The 23,368-nt window shown below is 40.0% G+C and overlaps 2 protein-coding genes across 15 annotated transcripts in view; one reads left to right on the top strand and one right to left on the bottom strand.

Moving 5' to 3' along the window:
- picalma (phosphatidylinositol binding clathrin assembly protein a) overlaps nucleotides 1–3,527 on the top strand; it is a 40,622-nt gene extending 37,095 nt beyond the window's left edge. For all 10 annotated transcript variants that reach the window (XM_038707747.1, XM_038707746.1, XM_038707745.1 and 7 more), the window contains 2 exons: nucleotides 396–497; nucleotides 2,062–3,527. In XM_038707747.1, coding sequence (XP_038563675.1) covers nucleotides 396–497; nucleotides 2,062–2,076 — 117 coding nt within the window. In that variant the 3' untranslated portion in view covers nucleotides 2,077–3,527. The remainder of the gene's footprint in view (nucleotides 1–395; nucleotides 498–2,061) is intronic.
- An 11,200-nt stretch (nucleotides 3,528–14,727) lies between these two features.
- sytl2a (synaptotagmin-like 2a) overlaps nucleotides 14,728–23,368 on the bottom strand; it is a 32,696-nt gene continuing 24,055 nt past the window's right edge. For 4 of the 5 annotated variants that reach the window (XM_038709409.1, XM_038709412.1, XM_038709410.1 and 1 more), the window contains 12 exons: nucleotides 21,169–23,265; nucleotides 20,545–20,646; nucleotides 20,348–20,404; nucleotides 20,108–20,175; nucleotides 19,777–19,881; nucleotides 18,398–18,567; nucleotides 17,705–17,807; nucleotides 17,451–17,612; nucleotides 17,263–17,368; nucleotides 17,075–17,180; nucleotides 16,175–16,380; nucleotides 14,728–15,255 (listed from right to left, as the gene is read on the bottom strand). In XM_038709409.1, coding sequence (XP_038565337.1) covers nucleotides 15,107–15,255; nucleotides 16,175–16,380; nucleotides 17,075–17,180; nucleotides 17,263–17,368; nucleotides 17,451–17,612; nucleotides 17,705–17,807; nucleotides 18,398–18,567; nucleotides 19,777–19,881; nucleotides 20,108–20,175; nucleotides 20,348–20,404; nucleotides 20,545–20,646; nucleotides 21,169–23,265 — 3,431 coding nt within the window. In that variant the 3' untranslated portion in view covers nucleotides 14,728–15,106. The remainder of the gene's footprint in view (nucleotides 15,256–16,174; nucleotides 16,381–17,074; nucleotides 17,181–17,262; nucleotides 17,369–17,450; nucleotides 17,613–17,704; nucleotides 17,808–18,397; nucleotides 18,568–19,776; nucleotides 19,882–20,107; nucleotides 20,176–20,347; nucleotides 20,405–20,544; nucleotides 20,647–21,168; nucleotides 23,266–23,368) is intronic. The other variant, XM_038709413.1, reaches the window with a different exon arrangement.

Genomic DNA, 23,368 nt, shown 5'->3' with positions numbered 1-23,368 from the left:
AAACAGCAATATATCTTCTAGAGAGACTGATGTAAGGTGTGTGTTAGCTGTTTGGATTCCTGTGATGCAGATATTCTGATGAATAGCGCCTGGTAAGGGTTCAATGAAAAAGGTGAATAGAGAGTCCCCCATGCAGTGTGTGTTTGTCCATTTGTGATGACATTTACTGAGAGCGAGGTCTACAGAATATTGACCCAGTTATGATTCCTCAAAGCCAAATCTCTCTAATGTGGCAAAAGAAATGTCCAGCTTACCCTATCAAAGACTTTTTCCAGTGGCTGTGATGGTTCCTGCCTGTAATGATGAGTGATATATTAAGTTAAACGGTCTGCATGGTTTACTAAGCAATCCAAGTAATGTAATTCATTCCTGTTCTGTATTTTCTCTCCCATCAGCCTCCTCACATGGGTTCCATGATGATGACACAGCCCACGATGATGTACACCCAGCCTGTGATGAGGCCGGCCAACCCCTTTGGCCACAACCCAGGTGCACAGGTAATGGATGTGTAGATCTCCGGTGTAGATGTGCAGTGTTGAACTGGTTTAAGTGAATTTTATATAAATTCTATGGGGAAGTCAGTGAATGGGGATTAAATCAAAATCAAACAAAGTGAAAATGTTTGTGCTTTCCATGAGATGGGACTTTATGAGATTATACAGAAATGCTTTTGAACCAATGATTGCTCCGGCTGGTGGTTTTCAGCTGGTTTTCTCCACAGCAAAGTCAAAGTCAAGTGCTCCTCACAGGTAGAGAGTTTGTGTGCGTCAAATAGGCATGGGCCGGTATGAGATTTTCATGGTATGAGAACCTTAAGCAAACATATCCTGGCATTTTTTAATGTCTGGGTAAAAAATATTAACTTTTTTCCATTGAACACAGTATATTTTATTTTAAGCAACAACATATACTACTACTGCTAAGAAGATGACAGTATAAAATCTATTATTGTTATTTCAGTGTTGATGCACATATACACATAAGGAGAGGGAGCGCGGGAGTCTCACACACACAAACACATACATCTGTTGTACGGTCTCTCTCTTAAATGTCGTGATTAACAGATGTACACAATGGTGAAAGACTTCAACAAAAGTATAGAGGTGATACCAGTTAAATTTAATTATTGTACTAAATTACAGAAACGGAGCACTCGGCTCTTCCCTTCTCTCTGAGGTAACATAAGGGGTGAAATTAGCTGATATTAGCTAGATAATTAGCTATGTTATCTGCCTCTGTAGCAAGCCAGTAGTATTTATTTCACCAGTGCTAAACACACTAACTCCCTTACCTTGTTGCAAATGTTCATTTCAAGATAGTGTTACCCTGAATTTAGCAAAGAGTGATGGGTGTTGCTCCCATAGATGGGATATCATATTTGTCGCATTGCCTCCATCTTTTTTGATTGGGGAAATGTTCAGGTGTTCCCCTCCTTTGGCCATCTTACACACAGGTGACTGACTTACTCTACACTGCACACAACCTGTGGGATTCCTGCACTTCACAAAAAAAACAGCTCATACAGCAGGAACGGTTTACTGGAAAATTTTAGTGGTTTTTAAACTTTGAACCAGTAAACCAGCCCTTGCCTGGGGTCAAAGCTCTCAAATGTGACTCTGGAAAGTGAGCTGCTAAACATGACATTCACAGGCCAACTTCTGATGAATAAATACATTTTTGCTGTCTGGATACAGATTTCATTCAACCTACTCGTCACACTGCTGCATATGTTTCCATCCACCGTTTTTTTTTTTTTTTTTGCACATTTTCAGTTTGCGCTCATAAAAACTTGAGGAGAAACTCAAAAAAGCTGAAATATCGCATTGTTTTTATGCTTGGCTGAGGTGGATACCAGTGTCTTGTGAATTAGAGCTCTTATTTTGCACATACCATGTTTATTTTGCCTTGTTTGAGCATTTTAGCTGATGTATTTCTGTATATATAGAGCATAAAATTGGAGACACATTAGAAGTCTGGATAGGGGTCTTGAAATACTGGGTCTACAACTATTTTCTTTTATCCAAAAAAAACAAGTTGACACTGTTGTGTTTTGTCTTACAGATGCAGTTTATGTAACCTGAAGGGGGAGGGAATCTTTCCATTTGAAGATGGTTCACAACAAAGTCAGCTATTCAAGCAAACCTGCTGTTTGCTTTCAAATAACTTAACTCTCTCTGAGAATGAAAGGCCCAAATTAGACTTGTTGAATAAAATCACAGTGACTAGGAGTGGCTCTGGCCATCTCAGACAGGCATCACAGTGGACAGTGTGCCCATGTAGTCATGTGTAAGTCGTAGAAGGAGAAGAAGACTGCTTGCTGCCATCCAAAACCATGTGGACGAGGAGCAGCCCCTTCTTTATCCTGGACCAAGAGAAACAACACCCCAAGGGAGAGATTTCTGCCATCACTGTCCATGTACCTGGAAAAACATACAATGTTGGGTTGTCACGCTGGCTAGTTGTCTTTTCTTTTTTTTTTTTCTTTCCTTCCTTTGTTCCTCTTTCTCCAGGTGAGGCAGGGAGAGTCACTTCTTTTGATTATCAATCATGATTCCCATCTTAAAGCATCCCCTCATTTGGAAAAATATTGCAAACTCCTCTTTGTATCACACACTTATTTTCATTTCTTTTTTATGTATTGTTTGCAGTAGACATTCCGTGTGTATTGTTTGTATTTATTTATGATTACCTTCAGAGAGAATGGCATTTAAAGAAGAAAAAAAAAGAAAGAAGTAAATGTAACTAGTCACTGACTTCCTCCTTGTGGAAGGTCTTCAGGTTTATACATAGGTATGATTGATTGATTTGTAGAATTGGATTTTGAGTGATTGAGATGATTTTTAAAAAAAGAAGTTAATATAAAGTTTAAACAGAAGACACTCTGTTGGGGCACTAAATATTCTCTCTACTCGCATGAGGCCTTGTGCAGTTATCTGTGGTTTGGGGGGTGACACTGAGGATGTGTATGAACGTAATAATTCATTAACACAGTCATATTGGTGGGGCCGATTTCTATGAGTTTGGCGTGGGAACATTTTTCACATCAGCAAAAGCACTACTTTTTGTGATTGAGGCAGCACTGCATTGGAAAGGTATCTGCTTTTATGCTTTTGACACTTTTGGCCTGCCATTTATTCTTCCATTTAACAAAGCTCCTGGCTGCCCTTTTCCAGCCTGAATGTGCAGGGTCTCTTTCATGCTCAGATCATGTTTCCATAGGCCAGCACTGGGGCATTTAGAACAATGTGGGGACATGGGGAGGCATCAGGTTCAGGTCAGACTGCTAACTGAGGGGTGGGGTCTGGGTGGAAGTGGTCTAGTTTTGCAGGAGAATAGAGCACTGTTGATCGGTGCTTTGTGTATATAGAACTTCTCCTGCCAATCACAGGAAGGGGCGGGTGCAGGTATGAAAGATGGTCTGAACATGAAAGTGTCTGTTTATCCATTAATTGCAAATATTTGCTGCATTGTCCCTGCAGATTATATTTGTTTTTGATTTTTCCAATAAAGTGCAAGCTTTCACACTTCTTTGGCTCCATATTTGTTTATCAAAAGAATGAAAATGTAGGGACTAATTGTGTTGTTTCTAACAAGGTGCCCAGTCCCTGCTGAGGAATGAGATGAATGCTTTCTGGCACATTACAGACATGCTTTGATATGATTTGCCCTGAGTAATGGCTTTTTTCAGTCTGCTCTAGCTCCTTCAAAGCCGTTGTTGAATTGTTGGTGGCTTCCCTCACAAGTTTCGCTCTTGCTCAACTGGGTTTTAAGGAACGGCCTTGTCTATGCAGTTCCTGGGTGGTATGATGCAACTTCTGTTTTTCTTTTCCTTTTTGACACATTTCCTTTAGTCTGAATATAACACATAACGAACTTAGGGTGTCATTTTAATGTTCACAGGAGGCCAATTGTGTCCTGATTAAAGCAATATCTCTCCCCTATGTAAACTTGGAGCTTCCACAGAATGGGTGTTGAATACTTGCAAACAGCATATTTCACTTTAAATAGTTAATTTAGAGGACAAGTCTTTTAAAATAAAATCTAACAGAATAAATCTCAAGGTATAATTTGTAATTCAGACACATTTGATCATTTTAAAGAGGGTTGAATACTTTCCCAAGCCACTGTAAAAGCAGGAATGTAGATTGCCATCTTACACAAGAAAATAAACTGGGTTACTTGTGAGAGAGAGATTTTTTTTGTTTGTTTTTTTTCAAAAATCTAAATCAAAGTTGCATTTCCTGATTCATGAATTTTACTCACTAGTGTGAGACTAGCTGCAAAAACACTGAATCTGACATTTTCTGTAATCAACTAATATCTTAAATTTGTTATACCCTCCCTGCCTGGTGAACACCCAGCCATCTTTCAAATTTATCACGGCCAATTTACCACAGGCTTTCTTTTATAAAACTGTCTTCTCCCATCTAAGCAGATATAACCCTGACTGTATCGTGGTAGTGATACTGTCGGGGTTATCTAAAGCTCCTTAAGAGGCACAGAAGGTGAACCTTTTTCATAGTAATTTAATTTGTGGAGTAGTACTACCTATGAGAAGTAAAGTGACATTTTATATGTAAGATGTGTGGCGTTTCCCCTGAATGCCAACATTCAGGAAGTACTGGTGTTGTGGAAAATGGGTGATCCAAGTTGTGGGGGGTCTTTGGCCCTTGAGGATGCCAGAGTCCCACCCTTCATCATCATGGAGGTTTTTGCTGCTGAACCCACAGGTGCATTAGCTCATCAGTGTGCACACACAGAAGGACCTTGATAAAAAAGCTACATCCTGCTTGGCAAATCGTCTCCACCAGCAATAAGAAGATTCTTTGTTTTGCTGCTACTTCCTCTTAGTTTGGATGTTGCAGTAGAAAGAAACGTGTGTGTCTGTGTGTGTGAGAGAGAGAGAGATACTGACTTTCATGATAGAATTAATTGGCGAGCTAATAAAGGCCTTATTGTTGAACTGAGGCCTTCCTTTTCACTGCCTTCTTTAGACAGTTAACTTTATCTGTCTATTATTTCGCTTCCAAAATGAGTTGGATGGGGGGGAAAAACAGCCCTGGCCTGTTTCCTCTAGATTAGGATTCTCAGGGAAACCGAATTACTTATTCATGCCTAAAAAAAAAAAAAAAAATCTGATTTCAACAAAGGTATGCAGATATTTGAACATGTGTTTGACAGTGTGGAAGCCACTGTCAGTAACATGCTTGTTAACAGGATTTTTTAACGTGAAGATAATCTCCTGTGAACTGGTTGAACAAAACGTAAATTGGTATGCTGTGGATTTCTTCCTTCTCCATGTGCTAGCAGCACCCAAAGGTTCTAAGGTGCGAAGATGAAGCCTCAGTTGGTCCTGCCCCTTCCAGATGCTCCTACATTAGAGTGTTGTTTTTGATTTTAGCATTCAACACAATCTCCACCATAACACTGATTGGCAAACCCCCAGGGCTGTGTGCTCAGCCCCCTTCTGTTGACGCTGTACACCCACAACTGCATCCCCGACATGGAGAGAACTCTGTTGTGAAGTTTGTGGACGACACCACCATCATCGGCTGGATTTCAAACAACAATAACACTTAGGAATAATACTAAGGAAACTGATAACATTAGCAAAGCTAAGAAGACAAAGACACACACTCCTGTCTGCATCAGTGGAGCTGAGGTGGAGCAGGTGAACAGTTTCAGGTTCTTGGGAATCAGCATTACAGAGAGCCTGACATGGTCATCTCATCACGCTGGTGAAGAAAGCTCAGAGACAGCTGGATTTCTTAAGGAATCTTAAGAAAATTCCCACGCCAAGTTCTTGTCAGCTTTTACAGAGGAGCAATAGAAAGCATCCTGACTGGAAACATCACAAACTGACATGGGATGTGCACGGCCCAGGACCGGAGGGCTCTGCAGCGGGTGATTAAAACTGCTCAGAAGATCATTGGTACCCATCTCCCGAGCATCAATGATATTGGTGAGGTGCCTGCAGAGTCCAAAGGATACTAAAGGAAGCTATGAGACTCCTCAGTTCATCCTCTGCAGTCCACCATAAATAATGGGGGGATTTTCTGTGTGTCTGTAGCATGGAGGGACTACAGACTATGTTTTGTTGTATAATGATAAATATACACTGATGCCTGTCACTGTGGAAATGACATGGACAATCATCCCTGATGATGTAGGTGGTGAAGGCTTTGGTTTGCAGAATGTACAGTATGTCATTATGATGCTGCCTTACACTAGTCCAACTGTTTTGGTTTTCTGCAAGGGGCAGATACCCACTGGATAATCTGATGCTCAGATAGAGGCAACTGTCAAAGGAAATGTGATCAAGTGCATTCCCTGTGCCCAAATCTGTCAGGGTGGGTCAACACCAAAGTAGCTGGCAAATGCAGAACTTGCAAAAGAGTTAGTTGTGAAAGGATATTGAGAAATGATATTGCTTTCTTTAAAAAATGTTAACACAGCAGCAAGTAAGAAATGTTTTGTGTGTGTGTTAATGTACCTTAATGTATGTTTTGACAGCATTTTCCAGGTTGTAAAGCTACATGGGGGTTTTGTCTAATGTATGAGTTACTTCATTAATTATTATATGTAATAGACTGATTTATTGGTTAAGTTAATTTCTTTAAAATGTCATGTAATATAAATAACAATCATCCCATCAATTTTAGAAATCTGTTCTGGTCAGATAGTCAGACAGTGGACTAGTAAAGAATGGAGCTCTTCTGCCACCTTGTGGTCTACACTTACAGCTATTGGTGGCTTTATGAAGCGTGCCACTGGTTGTGTGCTATATTGGCTGTGTTGTTCTCTGTGCTTTTTATTTATGAATTAATTGTTTAACTGATCGAATTAATTGATATGGGGAACTTGTTCCAACAGTTACAGAACAACATGATGATCACCTGGTGAATTAAACTCCAAGATTCACTCTCTTTAGCAATTTTTTTTGTCTCTGCAGGCCTGACTCCTGAGGGAAATACCTGGCAAAACAGTAAAGTTGTGTCCAGAAAGCTAAACAATGAGCAGAAACTCACTATAAAGCTCCATAAAACTGAGGGGAGCTGCATGTTTGACTGATAATTGTCTGTAGCTACCCCTTTCACACTAAACATTTTTTTCTCTTTGCTGTCTGATACATTGTTTTACCAAGAATATTGATATGGATCCTTGAAATTGTAAGCATTTCTTTTGTAGTGAACAACCTCATTTTTTACTTAATTCAATCAACCAGGCATGTAGACTGGATGTGAGTGTTCTAAGAAGATAAAGGGAAGAACTGTTTGGGACATTGCTAAACTCCTCTGGGGTTAAAAAAAAAACTTTCTCTGGATTTAAAAACTGCACTAACACATTTCCCCCCTCCATAAAGGTGTCGCTCAAACACCTTCCAGACCTAGTACAGAGACTCCCTTGCTCTCTTGGTTTTATGTGTTTGTCATGATAACAAGATTAATAATTAATAAAGACTCATTCTTTAATGCTGCTGGCTATAATGACAAAGCAAAATACATCAAACAACCATGGGATCATTTTCCCTGAGGACAAGAACTGAATTAACTCTGACTGAATGAATATCATAAATCAAGAGGAGGCCTGAAAACCAAAAAGAATAGCCAAGGCCGCCTTCCTATCAAGACTCACACACACAAAATCTCACTGCCCTTCCTCTCATCCTACTAAAAGAAAGATAAGAGACCTCAGCAGATGTGACATAAATCTTTGTTTGGATTCTGAATAAGTGACTTGGAAAAGCTCTTTTGTTAACCACATGTTAAACTAGTCAGCAATGTAGCAAATACTGCTCACCATGTTTCATTTTCATGAAGAACAGTCCAACTTCTACATCTGTTCAATGTAGGATAAATGAATTGTCCATTCATGAATTGAGTCCCTCTTTCACCATGTGACCATACTGCCATCTATTAACCATGGTCTCTGTATTAAGAATGTAGGCTAGTTGTGATTCGTTAAATATGTGACTTATTATAGTTTGTGTGTTCAAATTAATTGTTTTTCAGCCTTCTGCTCACTTGTTAGCAGTGCAGTTAATTTCTTGATAGTGTTTTAGGAATTTTATGATTAAGTAAGTGACTCTTGTATCAACATATGTATCTTGTAATATTTTATGCAAGTTATCACCCAGTGATGCTAGAATCACAGTTGATTGATTATAGTGAGGGAGAAATATGTGACTACTGCGCTTAACATATGAATTTAAACTAATCCGTAAAGTAAGGACAACCATGCAACATGTTTCCCCCTCAGGACAGCAAGTTTCTCTTATTCGCCTCCTATTCACACCTTTACATAGCATCTTTGTACACACTCTTTTGCTTTTTTGCTCTCCATACATAGGGGAGCTCCTAAATGCTGTGCATCTTCATTTTATCCTTTCTCTGGAGATTTCATTTGTTTCCAAACATTCTTTCCTGCCTGATTTGCATGTACTTTAACTTAAGCCTTTTTATTTCATTTATTTTTATTTCAGTCAATATTGCTTTGATAATAAGTTTGAAAGTAGTGCCGATTGGCCAATGAGATTATTTTCAAATTTATCCTGAAGGATCTTCAAATGAGACTATGCTGCAAAAGTAGGCAAAACTTCTGTCTTCTTTGGGTTGATGACAGCTCTGAATCTTAAATTTAGGTCTTAAAGAAATTAAATAAGTAAACTAGCATTCATTTGTTTCCCCTGATATCTGAAATCACACTTAAATTCCCCTGATATCTGAAATCACACTTAAATTCAAATTAGCTTTATTTGCATGAATGTATATACCCCGCCTTTCACCCAATGTCAGCTGGGATTGGCTCCAACCCCCCGCGACCCTATACGCAGGATAAGCGGTTGACGATGGATGGATGGATGGCATGAATGTGTAACAACAATATTGCCAAAGCATCATACAAACTACATAAGAACAATCAACCCCATACATTTCATTAAACAAGTAATTAAAGCGTATGTGTGTTTGTGTGTGTTAGAAAAATAAAGATATATTAAAAAGTTAAAATTAAAATAAATAAATAAAACAGTAAGCGTGTGTGTTATTATATAATATATTAAAAATTAAAATGGTTGGTACGGGGGGGATTAGAGTCTGCACCAGGCTGGGTGAGATGGGGGGAGTCCTCGAGGAAAGGGCTGTGTTGTCTTTCAGCAGGTGTAGTGGGAGTTTGGCTGGATGTGGTCTGGGTCTGAGAGGTGGGCACAGGGGGTTGTGTGGAGTTCAGTCTGGCTTGTGGACTGAGCCTGTCCCTGTCCTGTAGCTCTTCTCAGTATAGCCAACTCAGTTCTGCAGTTGTCTCTGTCCTTCCTATGTTCCTTCACCTCCTCACTGAGATGATCCAGCTGTCTTCTCTGACGAGTTACTTCTTGTTGAATCTCTCTCAGCTGTGGTCGAGCTCAAACTGTCTCAGGTCGCCTTGTATCATGGCAGTTCCATTTTTGAAGAGGTTTACTGTTATTCTGCTGGTGTCAGAGTCATTTTCTTCCCGTACACTTATTTTCCATCCATTACAAATGCCTCTTTATTGCTGGGTAATGAGAGCTGAACACATTCAGCCAGGCATATGGTTCATCCGTCCAGAAGATTAAATTGCAGGATCTTCCATCTTTGTAGTGGTCCAGGAACAGAATTTCTGGTCTTTCTCTAAGTATTGTTTGTTTATATTTTCCCCTTGCAGTTTTGCTTTTGATAGCTGGGGGTTAGTCAATGGTTTCAGAGTGTGGAGACATTATGAAACAGGTGTTGATCTTCAAGCTTCTGTGTTTAAAACAGCACTACTGCTGTTTGATGCCGTTGCTAGGTAACCACAGTCCAGTGTTAGCTTGTTAGCTATTAGCTTGAGTGTTTCAGTTGGGACTTGTTTTATAGTAATAAAATAATAAAACTTACTGATTTCAGTGTCCAGTAGTTTGCTGTAACTTGCTTGAGTCCCTCTATCCTCTTTTGTGTTTGTTTTTGTTCTCTCCTTGTTCAGCTTGATGCTCTGTTTCTGAGCTCTGTTCCTTCTTCAAACTGGATCTCTTTTCCTTCTTTCTCTTTCTTTCTCCTCTCTTTCTCTGCACTGGCGTATTGTGGTCACTTCTTTTGCATTTTCCTCATAAAAAGTCGGTGTTTATCCAATTTTTGGACCAAAAACAAGCGTTTTGTTTAGCAGCAAGCCTTAAACACAACTCCTCACCAACAACGGAATTTGGAACTTTTTCCTCTTTCTTTTCACTATTTCAATTTGAGCAATAATCTATATTGCCATTTAAACTTATCTATTCCCTGCATCTGTTGATCTGGATTTAATGCAGTATAATCATTATTACAGTTTTTCCTGATTACTAACACACTAAAAGTGAGACCAATGCATGAAAACCTTACCTCTTTGTAATTGTGACTTACACACAGGTACATTTTCAGTTTTGCACTTTGTAATCAATTCTGCAACACACAGTGCAAAACACTACACACAGTTTAATACATTACACACTTTGTTCAAGAATTAAAACTCTTGCAGTTATTGGGAAAACAATTCAATGTAAAACACACTTGAAATTGTAAAACACCCACACACACATTAAAACAATTAAACAGTAACTGAACACCAATTAGTCACAGCTGTAGGACTACAAATAGACCTCAGGTAAGCTGCCCTCTGACTCACCATTTTTCAATCTGATTGAGGAATTCTTTCCGGCTTGGCATTAGAAAGTGCATAACCGCCAACCACATACCCGCATGCCGCTTCTGCAAGCAATTGCGAATGCATGCAGAGACATTCAGATGGGGTAAATCAACAGTTGAACAAAACATGCAATACAATATTTTACCCGTTGCCTAGCCAGAGAGGACATCACCCGACACTAATAAAAGGCAAGATCCATAAAACTATCCAGCTCATTCCTTGCACAATAATTTTTGTTTACCAGTACACTATAATTTTATTTGATTGTAATTTTTTGTTGCTGTGAGTTTCCAAAAACATGTTGTATTGACTAGTAGTAGATTTTCTTTACTTGAACAATCTTTTATAGAGGCCTGTATGAAATAAAACAGGTCTACAAAGTACTAAAGACAGCAGTGTTTTGAATAAAGGTCATCAATGTGTTGCTGCTGCTTTCAGTGTCTAATATACATGGTGCATCTGTGTTGAAATAAAAATTCCCTTTGGAAAAGAAGTGTTAGCTTTTGATTGCCGAAGTTCGTCTAGACATAAGTGAGATGTTCATTTCCAAGTTTTTTTCAAGTGTTGTGTCTTGTTTGGCTTGTGTGTAGAGTTTTGACACAATGGTCCAAAATCTGCATTTTGGGTGTTAGCAAGTGAGTATACCCCTTGCATTTTTGTAAATATTTGATTATATCTTTTCATATGACAACAGAAATGACACTTTGCTACAAGTAGTGAGTGTACAGCTTGTATAACAGTGTAAATTTGCTGTCCCCTCAAAATAACACATCACACAACCATTAATGTCTAAACCACTGGCTACAAAAGTGAAGTGAAGTGAAAATGTCCAAATTGGGCCCAATTAGCCATTTTCCCTCCCCGGTGTCATGTGACTCGTTAGTGTTACAAGGTCTCGGGTGTGAATGGTGAGCAGGTGTGTTAAATTTGGTGATATCGCTGTCACACTCCCTCAAACTGGTACTACTCCCTCAAAATGGTTGCTCTACATAAAGATGGCCTAGGCAACAAGAAGATTGCCAAGACCCTGAAACTGAGCTGCTGCACAGTGGCCAAGACCATCCAGCGATTCAAAAGGACAGGTTCCTCTCAGAACAGGCCTCGCCATGGTCGACCAAAGAAGCTGAGTGCACGTCTTTGGGAAACAGACGTCTGTGTGCTGCCAGCATTGCTGCAGAGGTTGAAGGGGTGGGGGGTCAGACTGTCAGGGCTCAGACCATACGCCGCACACTGCATCAAACTGGTCCCAGAAGGAAGCCTCTTCTAAAGATGATGCACAAGAAAGCCTGTAAACAGTTTGCTGAAGACAAGCAGACTAAGGACACCAATTACTTGAACCATGTCCTGTGGTCTGATGAGACCAAGATAAACTTATTTGGTTTAGATGGTGTCAAGCGTGTCAAGGAGTACAAAGACAAGTCTGTCTTGCCTACAGTCAAGCATGGTGGTGGGAGTGTCCTGGTCTGGGGCTGCATGAGTGCTGCCGGCACTGGGGAGCTACAGTTCACTGAGGGAACCATGAATGCCAACATGTGCTGTAACATACTGAAGCAGAGCATGATCCCCTCCTTTCGGAGACTGGGCCGCAGGGCAGTATTCCAATATGATGACGACCCTCAGCTTCTTTAGCAAGGCAGTGGTCTAAAGGCGATGGACTGGCCAAGCATGTCTCCAGACCTAAACCCTATTGAGCATCTGTGGGGCATCCTCAAACAGTGGAGGAGCAGAAGGTCTCTAACACCCACCAGCTCTGTGATGTCGTCATGGAGGAGTGGAAGAGGACTCCCGTGGCAACATGTAAAGCTCAGCACTGGGTTGCACCGACTATGTGTAAGTTCAAACTTAGCCTAGTTTGAACGTAACTTAAGTCGGAGTTTACGTGCTACTATCGTTTTAAGAGTTGCACCAGCTGAAATACGTCCAACGTAAACATAAGTTACAACTTAAATCTTACACCTAGTCCTTAATAGGTGTAAAGTCCTCCATAAAATAGTCAAGTGGTTGTCATGGCGCATCGTTTTGAAAGGTGGGGTGACTGGGATCAGGAGGAGCAAAACATAGATTTTGAAATATGAGGGGCATAATGGCTGCTACCCGTATATAAGTTATAATGTTACAATTTCATCTGCCCGTTATACTTTATTGTTCGTTACGGGCACCGTTAAATTACGTGTATGTTGTAGTTTTACCACTCGATGTCACTGTGACACTAGCTGTAGATTAAGGTTTCTTAGTTATCACCTAATCAGAATTATTTGTCCTTGTATACATACCTTTTTGTTGGTGTTTTGTTGCTATTTTTAGCCATTAGCCTCTTCAGTATTGCAAAACGTTGAAAGAGAGAGAGACAAACAGATGACACAACCGTAAGAAACTCTGTTAAGAATAGTGCTGTTGGCCATGGGATGTGTAAACGTCATTTTCTGCGACACTGTTTTGATGAGTATGGACTAGTGATGGGAAATGTCACCAAATCTCGTTCATTAAAATGAACTAATCTTTTTTTGTGTCATTTCGTTCATTTTAAGTAGGCTGGCTATTGCAGCTTTGCAGCCTTCTAGTGGGCAATTTAAAAAAAACAGTGCAGTTCTCAAACACAGAAGGCTGCCTGGTTTGCTCTAATTGACAAAGTATAATGCACAAATTCAGCTCTTGATCTTTCTCTATCATGGTTCTATAAAGCCCCGTGGAGCCACAACCAAATTCAAACCATGTAAAAACCACAGAAATATGTTGTCAATATGCAATCACCACTACTGCAGCTAAATCTGTCTATTTTCATAATCTTTACAGAGTATACAACCAGACCAGCATATCTATATAATTATAATTACTATCTTTATATCTCTAAAGTGCTCATTCATACAGTAGCTTTATGTTGCTATCTATGAGTAATATCTATATATTAACATCAGATTTGCGGGAATATATTGAAGTAATAAGCTTGATGCACTAGATGAATAAAACTCTTATTAAAATTTAACAAATTTAATAATAATCTCAAACTCTACATGCTGTTCACCAGTGAGGAGCTGTGAAACAACAGCACGGCTCTGTTGGTAAATAAAAAGTAAAAGTTAGGTTGTGTACCTAACAACTCTCATCAGCTGTTAGCTGTAAACACTAGCAGGACTAAAGTTACCGTACGGCTGTTAAAACCATGACACAACATAACTGCGCTGTAATAACGTTATGCTTTATTAAATGTCACAAAATTATCAAAATAGATATATAATGTCAGTCCAGTGACTGTTACCTGACAACCGACCTGCCTCTCATTCTCTGGCGCTGGCAGTAACTCAGCCTGCCAAATGAACGAAAGACAGAGGAGGACCCGTGTGAGCAGTGAACGAGTCGTTCATTCCTGCTCCACAGTAGCCGAGATGTCACGTGACAAATGAACGACTCAAACCCAGAGACCCACAGTTATCCTGAAGTCCTGAACTAATCAATACTGTTTCCTCTGCTGACAGAGCCCAGGCAGCTGCCGTGTGACGACTGAACGTAAGAGTCCAAGACTATTCACGCATGCACTTGGACTTTGCACCCTAACTTAAGGTAGAACTTACGTATCGCTGGTGCAACAGGCTGCTGATGAACTCCATGCCCGAGAGGATTAAGAGGAAAATAATGGTGGCCACACAAAATACTGACTTTGGGCCCAATTTGGACATTTTCACTTAGGGGTGTACTCGCTCATGAGGTTAAGACATTAATTGCTGTGTGATGTGTTATTTTGAGGGGACAGAAAATTTACACTGTTATACAAGCTGTACACTCACTACTTTATATTGTAGCAAAGTGTCATTCCCTCAGTGTAGTCACATGAAAAGATCTAATCAAATATTTACAGAAATGTGAGGGGTATACTCACTTTTGTGAGATACTGTATATTAAAGATTATATTTTGGGCATTTTGCCTTTACTGTACAGTGAGAGCTACAGAAAGAGAAAGGTGGCAGAAAATAGGGGATGACATGCAGCAAAGAACCCTTACTCATACCATTAAGGCTGCTGGGGCGCCACATGAACTATTATACACCAAATTACAAGTCACATTAATATCCTGTTTATTGAAGATAGAATTGCTTGTTGCAACAGTCACATTATATAACAATAGGACTATATACAAATCATTATTGCTCAGATCAAATATATCTTCAGATCAAAACAATTTGTATGTTTTCTAACTGTATGATTGTATCCTCTGCCCTATTTGGTATAATTTGTAGAAATTTAACTTTTGTGATGACATTTAACATGTGGTTTGGACTATACAAACTAATGCACAGTGTATATTTATTTATCACACAATGATCATTAGTTAGATACACATTACTCACTAAAGCTACGCTTCCACTTATAGTGTATTGTTTGTAGATCCATTCAAATGTACATGCAGTGCACATTTATCAACACATTTTATACAGTCTCACTTTGACATGCTTTTTGCCACCACCAACATTCTCAGAGGTAAAACATCCTCCACCCATTCACCATCACACTGTAACATCCTCTGCCACAAATTTGCTTCATCTGCTGTTGAATCCATCCAAACCACTTCCACCCCATAACTCTTCCCTGTACAGAAAGGCATAGAAATCATCTTATTAATATGAAGGTAATCACTGAAAGTCATGTTAAAATGATTAAATGCTTGAGACCCTGGTATTAAAATGCAGTCTGCATGTCTTACATAGGCATAGAAATAATGAAAATACAAACCCCTCACTGGGATGGGAGTGTGAGTGGACACAAATATGTAAACAATGGTGTAAATACAATAATATGTCAGGTTTGTTCATTATCCTGACAGTGTATCCAAACTCAGACCACACATTAAACCCACAATTCTAGATCTCAGAGGGTAATATGTCCTCTACAGGCCATCACAGAGTTGTGTCCTGTCCCTACTGTTTCCTCTCTACACCAGTGTCTGTAGGAGTCAGTACAAGGACAAGCACATTCTTAAATTCACAAATGACACAGTTGTCACTTGTACAATGGTGTTATGTTAGCTTTCTGAGACTGAACATCTCTAAAAAAACCAAGATATGGTTACTGACATCACTTCTACCTCCTCAGAGATTGGTAAAGGGCACAAAGTGAGAACTGTGGACAGCTGAATATTCCTTTTGTGTTTACATTGACAAGAAATTAAACACACTCTGGCGATATGCTAGAAAGGGCAACAAATACTGTATTTTATATATGAAGATGTTTTTATTATTGACAGAAAGTGATTGTGTTATTATATAGACCTCTCCTGCACAGCTAAGTACTTTATATTATGCCTTCTCTTACTGTTTGCTTTTATTGTATTGTGTATTGCATATGTTGTACCGGCACTTCTAATGTCTTCATTCATCTTATTGTGTTTTAATTGTGGTTATATTTTTACGCGTCTTGCAAAGAAAATTTTCTCATGATCTTGATTTTTTTCTAATTCAGATCACACTTTAATGCAAGGTGGAAGAGTAACAGTGGAGTGGAGTCTCACCTGTGCCGAGCCCTAGCCTCAGACCACCGATGAAGTGATTGTTAAGTCTGTCATGATCCCACACTGTGATCTCCACACAGGCCTCTCTGAGGTCCTCTGGTCGGAAGCCGTCGTACACCATGGTGTGGTTGAACATCGGGTTGGCGGTCCTCTTCACAACCCGTGTCTTCTGTCTGCTTTTTTGGCTTTTGTCAGGAAGTACATTGCTGCAGAAGAAGAGAATGAGATAAAATGCATTTACTCATTTGGACAGACCTGACAAAACATAATAAATAAGACATTATGAAATAGATAATCACATTAATAAATATAGGCAAAATATGCCATATAACCAGGGTGTGAACTATGGGGGAGCCAGGGGGAGCTTAGCTCCCCTAATTAAGACATCAGCTCCCCTAAAAGCATGATTTGTGAAATTTTGGGGGTTTTGTGAAATATTGACAGCATGCTTTATTGCTATTATTTTCTATACTGAAGAGTGTCAGACTTCATCCAGCCAGAGGGAACGATCACCGACCATCTGCAGCGGGCCGGTCGCTCCGTGATCTCGTGCCCCTGGTCGTGTGCGCTTCAGCGCCCCACTCCCTCTCCAATACCCACAATGGGTTGTGTCACTAGTACAACTGACGCGCTGTGAACAGTTCATGATCGTTCCCTCTGACAGTAAGAATCACAGACTGTTTTACATTCAATCTCACTTTTCCTCACAGAGTCTTTGCTGTTGCTTCAGGCTGAATGAGCAAACAGACAATAGAAAATGTAATGGATTATTTCTTATATTACATAGTTTGTCAGTATTTTTATTATTATTTTTTAAAATAATGTTTGATTTACTTATTGAATCTTGAACACAATTGGGTCTTGATAATCAGTGACCTGACAGTTTGCAGGACATCCTACCATTTCACAAATGGGTCAATAGTAACCCCTCTGACTGGAGGAAGATTCTTGCAGTCTTTCACCCAAATCTGCACCTCACCAGTCTCCGTCCTAGATGTTCTCTTGCCTATGGATGCAGTCAGACCACAATAAGTGATTCAAATCTGAAAGGAAAAATATTTAAACAAACTGAGGAGTCATCAGCTCACTGTCAGACGTCTGCGGCAGGAATCTCAGGGCGACTCTCATCTGTCCTCTGTTGTCTATCAGACGTGAGAGAGACAGTGTTGCGGTTTGTGCTGAGACCTGAAAGACCTGAAAGAGAGCTGAGGTGAATAAATCTCTAATCAAATCCCTTCCACAATACACACTGTCTGCATACAGACAAAGCTTTTACCCTGGTTTTTAATGCATATTCATTTATCTGTGTGTTGCTGAAGTCCCACTCTGACAAGTCCAGGTTCACCTCGCCCAGGAAACTGTTCCGCCGAAAAGTGTCGTTGTGCCACACTGAGATGTTCAAATTCTGAGTTTTCAACACCTCCATTGTTATTTTAAACTATGAAAGGATAAGAAAGCAGCAAAGATTTTTGTAAAATATGAAATACATGTAATGAGAAATTTATAAAAGACTAAATATGCAATTCTTACCTTGAGGATTTCATTGTAGGTGGGGTTTAAAGTCTTCTTTTTTACAGTGGTTTTTCTCTTTCCCAACTTTGTTTTGTCAGGAAGAAGGTAACATTTCACATACCTGTGAAAAGACAGTAGCCTTATATTCCTATTCTACTTCTATAATCGTATTTATAAACCGCTCTTTACCCCTGCCCTCCCATCCTCTTTTAGAACGAAATGCCTGTATTATTCTGCTAAATCTGGTATATCTTTAGGATAAGTCTTGTTAAGACCAGAAGCAAATTCTACAGTGTTATTTGTAAGGAAACATTTGATATCATCTTATAAATACCTTACCTCCACCACAGAATTCTCACTGAAATGCAAGAATTTCCTGTAAAACTGATTAAAATTGCTGACAGTGTTAAATTAAATCTCCATTCTGGAGCCTGGTTTGGAGTACTAGGAAATCCTACTGTACGTAGAGTTGCACGATGGTCCAGACAGACATTTAGCCAATTTCTATCGTCTGTAAAAGAGTAGTAATCTTAGGTGATAAATCTCCAGAACTGTCTGGAGTATGTTTGGTGTCTAGCAGGGAAAAAAGTTAATTGCTTAAGATATCTACCAGAGGATAATTAGTTCCCATAATCCTGGATAATATGACCTTTGTCCTACTATTTGTTGTACTTTGCCATTTTGATCACACCGTTTATAAAAAGCACTTACGGATCAGAGCGGGTCTTCTTGGTGTCAGCCACTGCCAGAGTCCTACAGTGCACCACAAAGATATGAAACTCTCCAAGTTTCTGGATGTAGTTGACAGCAAACTGGATGTTTCCCTGGACTTCAATGTCACCACAGTCTGCAGGATAAATGCTGCTGATGCTGCCACTGACCTGCTCATTCATAATAACACAAAAAAGAGAAAACACCATGCTCTCTGGTTTAAACTCTTTTAGTAGTACAATTATCAAAATGAAAGTGTAGGAAAAACCTAATTAAGGGTCCAAGTCCGAGTGCTGGGAACCATCAAAAACCATATATCCACGCGTTCAGGGGATCGAGCTGAAACTCCTGGTATAAGCCACGCCCATTTCCGCCTAAACTTTATTTTTGCTACATCGCGAAAACTGAAAAACCTATTTTAATTAACTCCTCCGAAGCCGCAAGTCCGATCAAAACTTGGCACGGACCATCTCTGGACCAAGCTGAAGAAAGTTTATAGAGGGAATTTTGATACGCCAAAAAACGGCCGAATTATAAGCAAACAAATTTTTGCGCAAACGCTAAAAACAGGATGTCATATCACCTCTTACGTTTGCAATGGCCAATGTACACCAAACTCGGGGACCTTATCTGGCACGCCCTCCAGAGGGGCTGTGTGAAATTTGCCATCAATCCGCCTCTAGTTGGCGCTATTAATAGGAAATGAAATAACACTCCCATAGACATACATTAATTTCAGATCTCCATAACCGCAAGCTCCTTTCATTTAGAACTCTGCTCGTTTATTCTCCATGGGCCCCCCGAGCCACGGTGGGGCGCCCGGGCCGACTCGCGCGCCCTCCGCGGGGCCAGGGGGGGTGGCTTACACCGAGAGGCTTGGATCCCGCTTATAACTGCTTGCAGTTCTAGTTGTCTTTTATTTTTGCTTAAGCAAATTGTATGGCAGCTATAAACAACTGCAGTGACTATGCCAAATGTTACCATACTGCTATAAACATACTAGTTTTCCATTATATTCTTGTACCTAAGTTAATGACTTTTAAATAAAACCTTCAATGGACTTGGAGCTGAGAGCCAAATACAGTGAAGGGTCGTATTGTTGCTTTTGGTCTTTTGCTGACAATAAGAAAATACAGCCTTATCCTTCCATATCCAGTTTGCATAGTGATATTTGAAAAGTGAATTATTCTAATCTGAAATGTGCTTACCACATGACTTGGTTCAACAATCATCAAAAGATAAACAAATCTGAATAGATAGGTTTGAAAAATTATATTGTAGTGAACATTCAACTTTCCACAAATGTGGCTCACAATCTATATGCACTATGTATTTTTATCAGAAACATATATTATCTTGTGAGCTCCACATGAACATACAGATGACATGGAGGCCATTCCCGAGGAGAGACTTAAGTTAGACATGGAGCTGCCTGTGTTTCTTCTCAAGCCCAAGTTAGTCTCAATTGGGCTGTCACTGTCCGTCTGATCAGATCAGAGAAAACAGAAAGACATGAATGACACATAAAAAACAACAAAAATCTGTCACAGAAGTACATCAGAGAAATCAGAGCAAACAATCATCTAGATCTTATGTGAGTAGTAAAGTTGGTAAACGTATCAGTTGACTAACTGCAGTGCAGACGGCAGTGAATACTGAATATCATACTTTTATTGTGTGAGTTCAAAGAGTCAGTTAAACGTGATTTACCTCATCCAGCTGAAGAACAGGCACTGACACACTGCTTTTCATCTGCTTTGAGCTGGAGCGAATAAAGGCTGACGGTAGAAGTGAAGAAACGAAACAAGAAAGATATGATTTTGAATCTCTTACATTGACCATAAGGAGTATTTCTGGATTTCAAAAGTATGCTTATTGCACGTTTAAATCATTGCCAAGCCTGTGTATGTCCCGATAAATGTGTGTATAAATAGAGGACCAGATATTTACCTTCATCAACACTCTGATTAATTTGTTCTGTTGAGTAATTTTGGGTCCTCTGTTCTCCTGAGAAGAAATGGGGCCATGAGACTGTATTATTTACATACTACTCCTATATAAAATTATATTATTTAACTTGAAATATTGCACACAATACAATAAATTTATGACCAGCTGCTGTATTAAAGAAGTAAGAGTTCTGTTACTTGTTTGTGAGGTGAGGTTTTCCAGACTTTTGGATGAGGAGATGCTCCTTGAAGATAATGGTTTCAGAGCTGACATGATGGGACTAGAAGTCTCATCAGAACCTGCCACATATTAAACCAAATCTGCTCTGAAAAATAGACTCAACACAGTTACACAATTTCTGATTACTTACTAATACTAAGCAACCATCTAAAATGATAATGTTTCTGTTTCAATGGAAGTAAAAAGTGGAACATTGCTGGTTTATATTTGGTCAAACATTTCAGGCAAGTATAATGCTTAGTAAATCTGTTTAGACTGTAAGAATGATACTCTCATCATAGTAAACACTAGGAACTAATTTTCTACTGGTTAAAGGATTAAAAGACCACTAAAATCTAAACATTTGTTCTGCAGTTTTGAATACACAAATAAATTTGAATAGACAAATTAAGGTCGGTGAACACAAATGATTGTACAAACACAGAAAATAATTTTGAAATTGAAGAATTTGTCAGGGCAAGTATACTAATGTAAAATTATTGTTTTGTTTGATTTGTTTTAAAGAAAAACATCACTGTGATTTCCATTGCTCAATCATTATCTTGAAGAAATCTATATGAAGACAGAATTAAAAAGCTCACTGCCTGAACTTGCCCGAGACCAGGCCGTGGTTGAAATGTCTCGGCTGGAGTTCCCGTCTTTATTGTGCACAATCCAAGAACTGATTCTGGGAGGATTCCCCTCAGTGGGACTGTCACTTTGGTTTCCCACAAACTCTCTGAGGGCACTTTGTGGTCTGTGTACCACATGATCCTCTGCAGCAGCAGCAGCAGCTTTCTCCTGGTGAAATTGAGGAACATGGGCCTTCTCCTGTGGCCCGAGGTAGTGTTGAAAATCCTGAGGTATGAAAGATCTAGCAAGGCGTGTAAATGGCCCCAGCTTCTTCCCTGAAGCTTTTTCAGTTTGTGATGAAGAAGGGGAGTTTAAACTACTTTGTTGTGTATTTACATTACCAAAATAAGTCCTGCTGTCCTCTAGATGTAAAGGGAGAAGACAAGAGATGATGTCTTTGCTGGGTTTAGTGTCTATTAGCACTTTCTGCTTTGCTTCATAAGAGGGACTCTTCCTCTGTCTTGGCACAGGTGTCAGCTTTCCTTGTTGCTCTTCATCAACCTTAGTTTGGGGGTTGATGTCTATTGGAAAGGTTTTCAATGGAGAGCCTTCCAGCCTGGATATCTTTGGACTGGAAGATTCTCTAGGTAGGACGCTTGGGTGGCAGGTCTTAGATGGACTCCTCCTGACTTCATCATCCTGGTCTTTTGATCTTGGAGATTGACATTTACTAGGACTGAGGGGCCTTTCTTGAGACTCCCTATCAGCCTTGACTTGGGATTGGTGACATGTAGACTGTACATCCCCAGAACTATCAGAACTCCTCAGGTGTGATTTGTCTGGACTCTGCCTGACAAAACCCTTGTCTGTCACTTTTGATGATTTCGAGACAACATTAGACCTGTTTTTGTATGGAGACAGTTGTGCGTCAAACTTCTCTCTGCTATCTAAGGATGTTCTCGGATCAGGCTGATTGAGTACTGAACTACTTGAGGCTTCCTTGACTCTTGCAGCAATTACCCTAGGTCCTGTATATTCCTTCTCCCAGAAATTCTTAAGATCACTGAGCCTGGCTGGCCTGTCCTCTGGGGGACTGGAACTGGACTGCCTGGGAAGGGGAACTGGAATATCCCCCTCTTGCCTCTGAGTGTTAAAGGCTACAGAGAAAGATACGGGAGTGGTGATATTTTCCTGCGGCTCAGAAATCTGTGACTCTGTTACTGAACCTGTTAAAGAGTCATCTGTCTCATCACAGATGAGGACTGGATTCGCTCTGTACGTGCCATCTTCTTTAGATACATCTACTAAGAGGCTATAGACAGTCTGTGATGAACTCTTTTCTTGGGACCTGCCAGCAGTCATTGTCATTTGAGGTGAGAGATTGTTGTTGATGCTCACCACATCACAGTTATTCTGTGAAGCTTCTATACCTATCTTGGTGATGTCTTTGTGCCTTGCCTCTTCTCTGGTAAATATTATTTTGGGACCACTGTTTTCCCTCTCCCAGAAAGCTTTCAGATTGGACAGTCTCTCTGGAAGCTGAACAACTCTACCTCCTGTTGCCTCCTGCTGAGTGTCTGCATCTACCAAGGCCACTGTTTCCATAAACGGAGTGTTCTGCAGTGCTGTAAGTTGCAGTGTTCTAACCTCTGTCAACTCAGAAGGAGGAGCTTCTTGTCTGACACTTGCAGGGCTGTCCACAGTAGTGTCTGCAGCACCTTGGGAGAGATTCTGGGTGTTGCCTGGTTCTTTTTGCTTGGATATATTCACCTCTTCTTTCTGTGGACTCTGTACTCCAGCAGTTTTCTCTTTATCTTTTTTAAAAATTCCAAGTAGTCTTTGTCTAGGCTTGGGTGAAACCACATGAGATGAACCCTTTGAGCTGCAATTAGTTGACAGCTTGGTATCTGAGGTGGCCTTAAGAGAATTGTCAGTGCTATGTTCAGGCAGCTTTTGTTGATGAATGTTGTGTCCAGCTGGCCAGTCTGTGGCCTTAGTCTCAGAGTGACGGTCCTCTTCAGGCTTGGTCTCCAGGTGCGACTCCTGCTTACCTGTCTCCTGCTCAGCAGAAACAAGTCCAGACACTGTAGGGCTTAGGAACTCCGAATGACAGTGATCAGAGACATCTGCAAAGACAGCAACCAACAATTGTTACAAACAACTATAAAATACTCGATATATATATTACATATCTGCTTAACTTTAGTGCCCATCAGTAGTTTAGAAAGC

This window comes from Micropterus salmoides, unplaced genomic scaffold (genome assembly GCF_014851395.1).
Source record: "Micropterus salmoides isolate LMB-PRFRI ecotype aquatic unplaced genomic scaffold, ASM1485139v1 Ms_hic_scaffold_9, whole genome shotgun sequence".
Lineage (NCBI taxonomy): Eukaryota > Metazoa > Chordata > Actinopteri > Centrarchiformes > Centrarchidae > Micropterus > Micropterus salmoides.
Note: the sequence above shows the minus strand (reverse complement) of the source record. Positions and strands in the feature narration are given on the sequence as shown.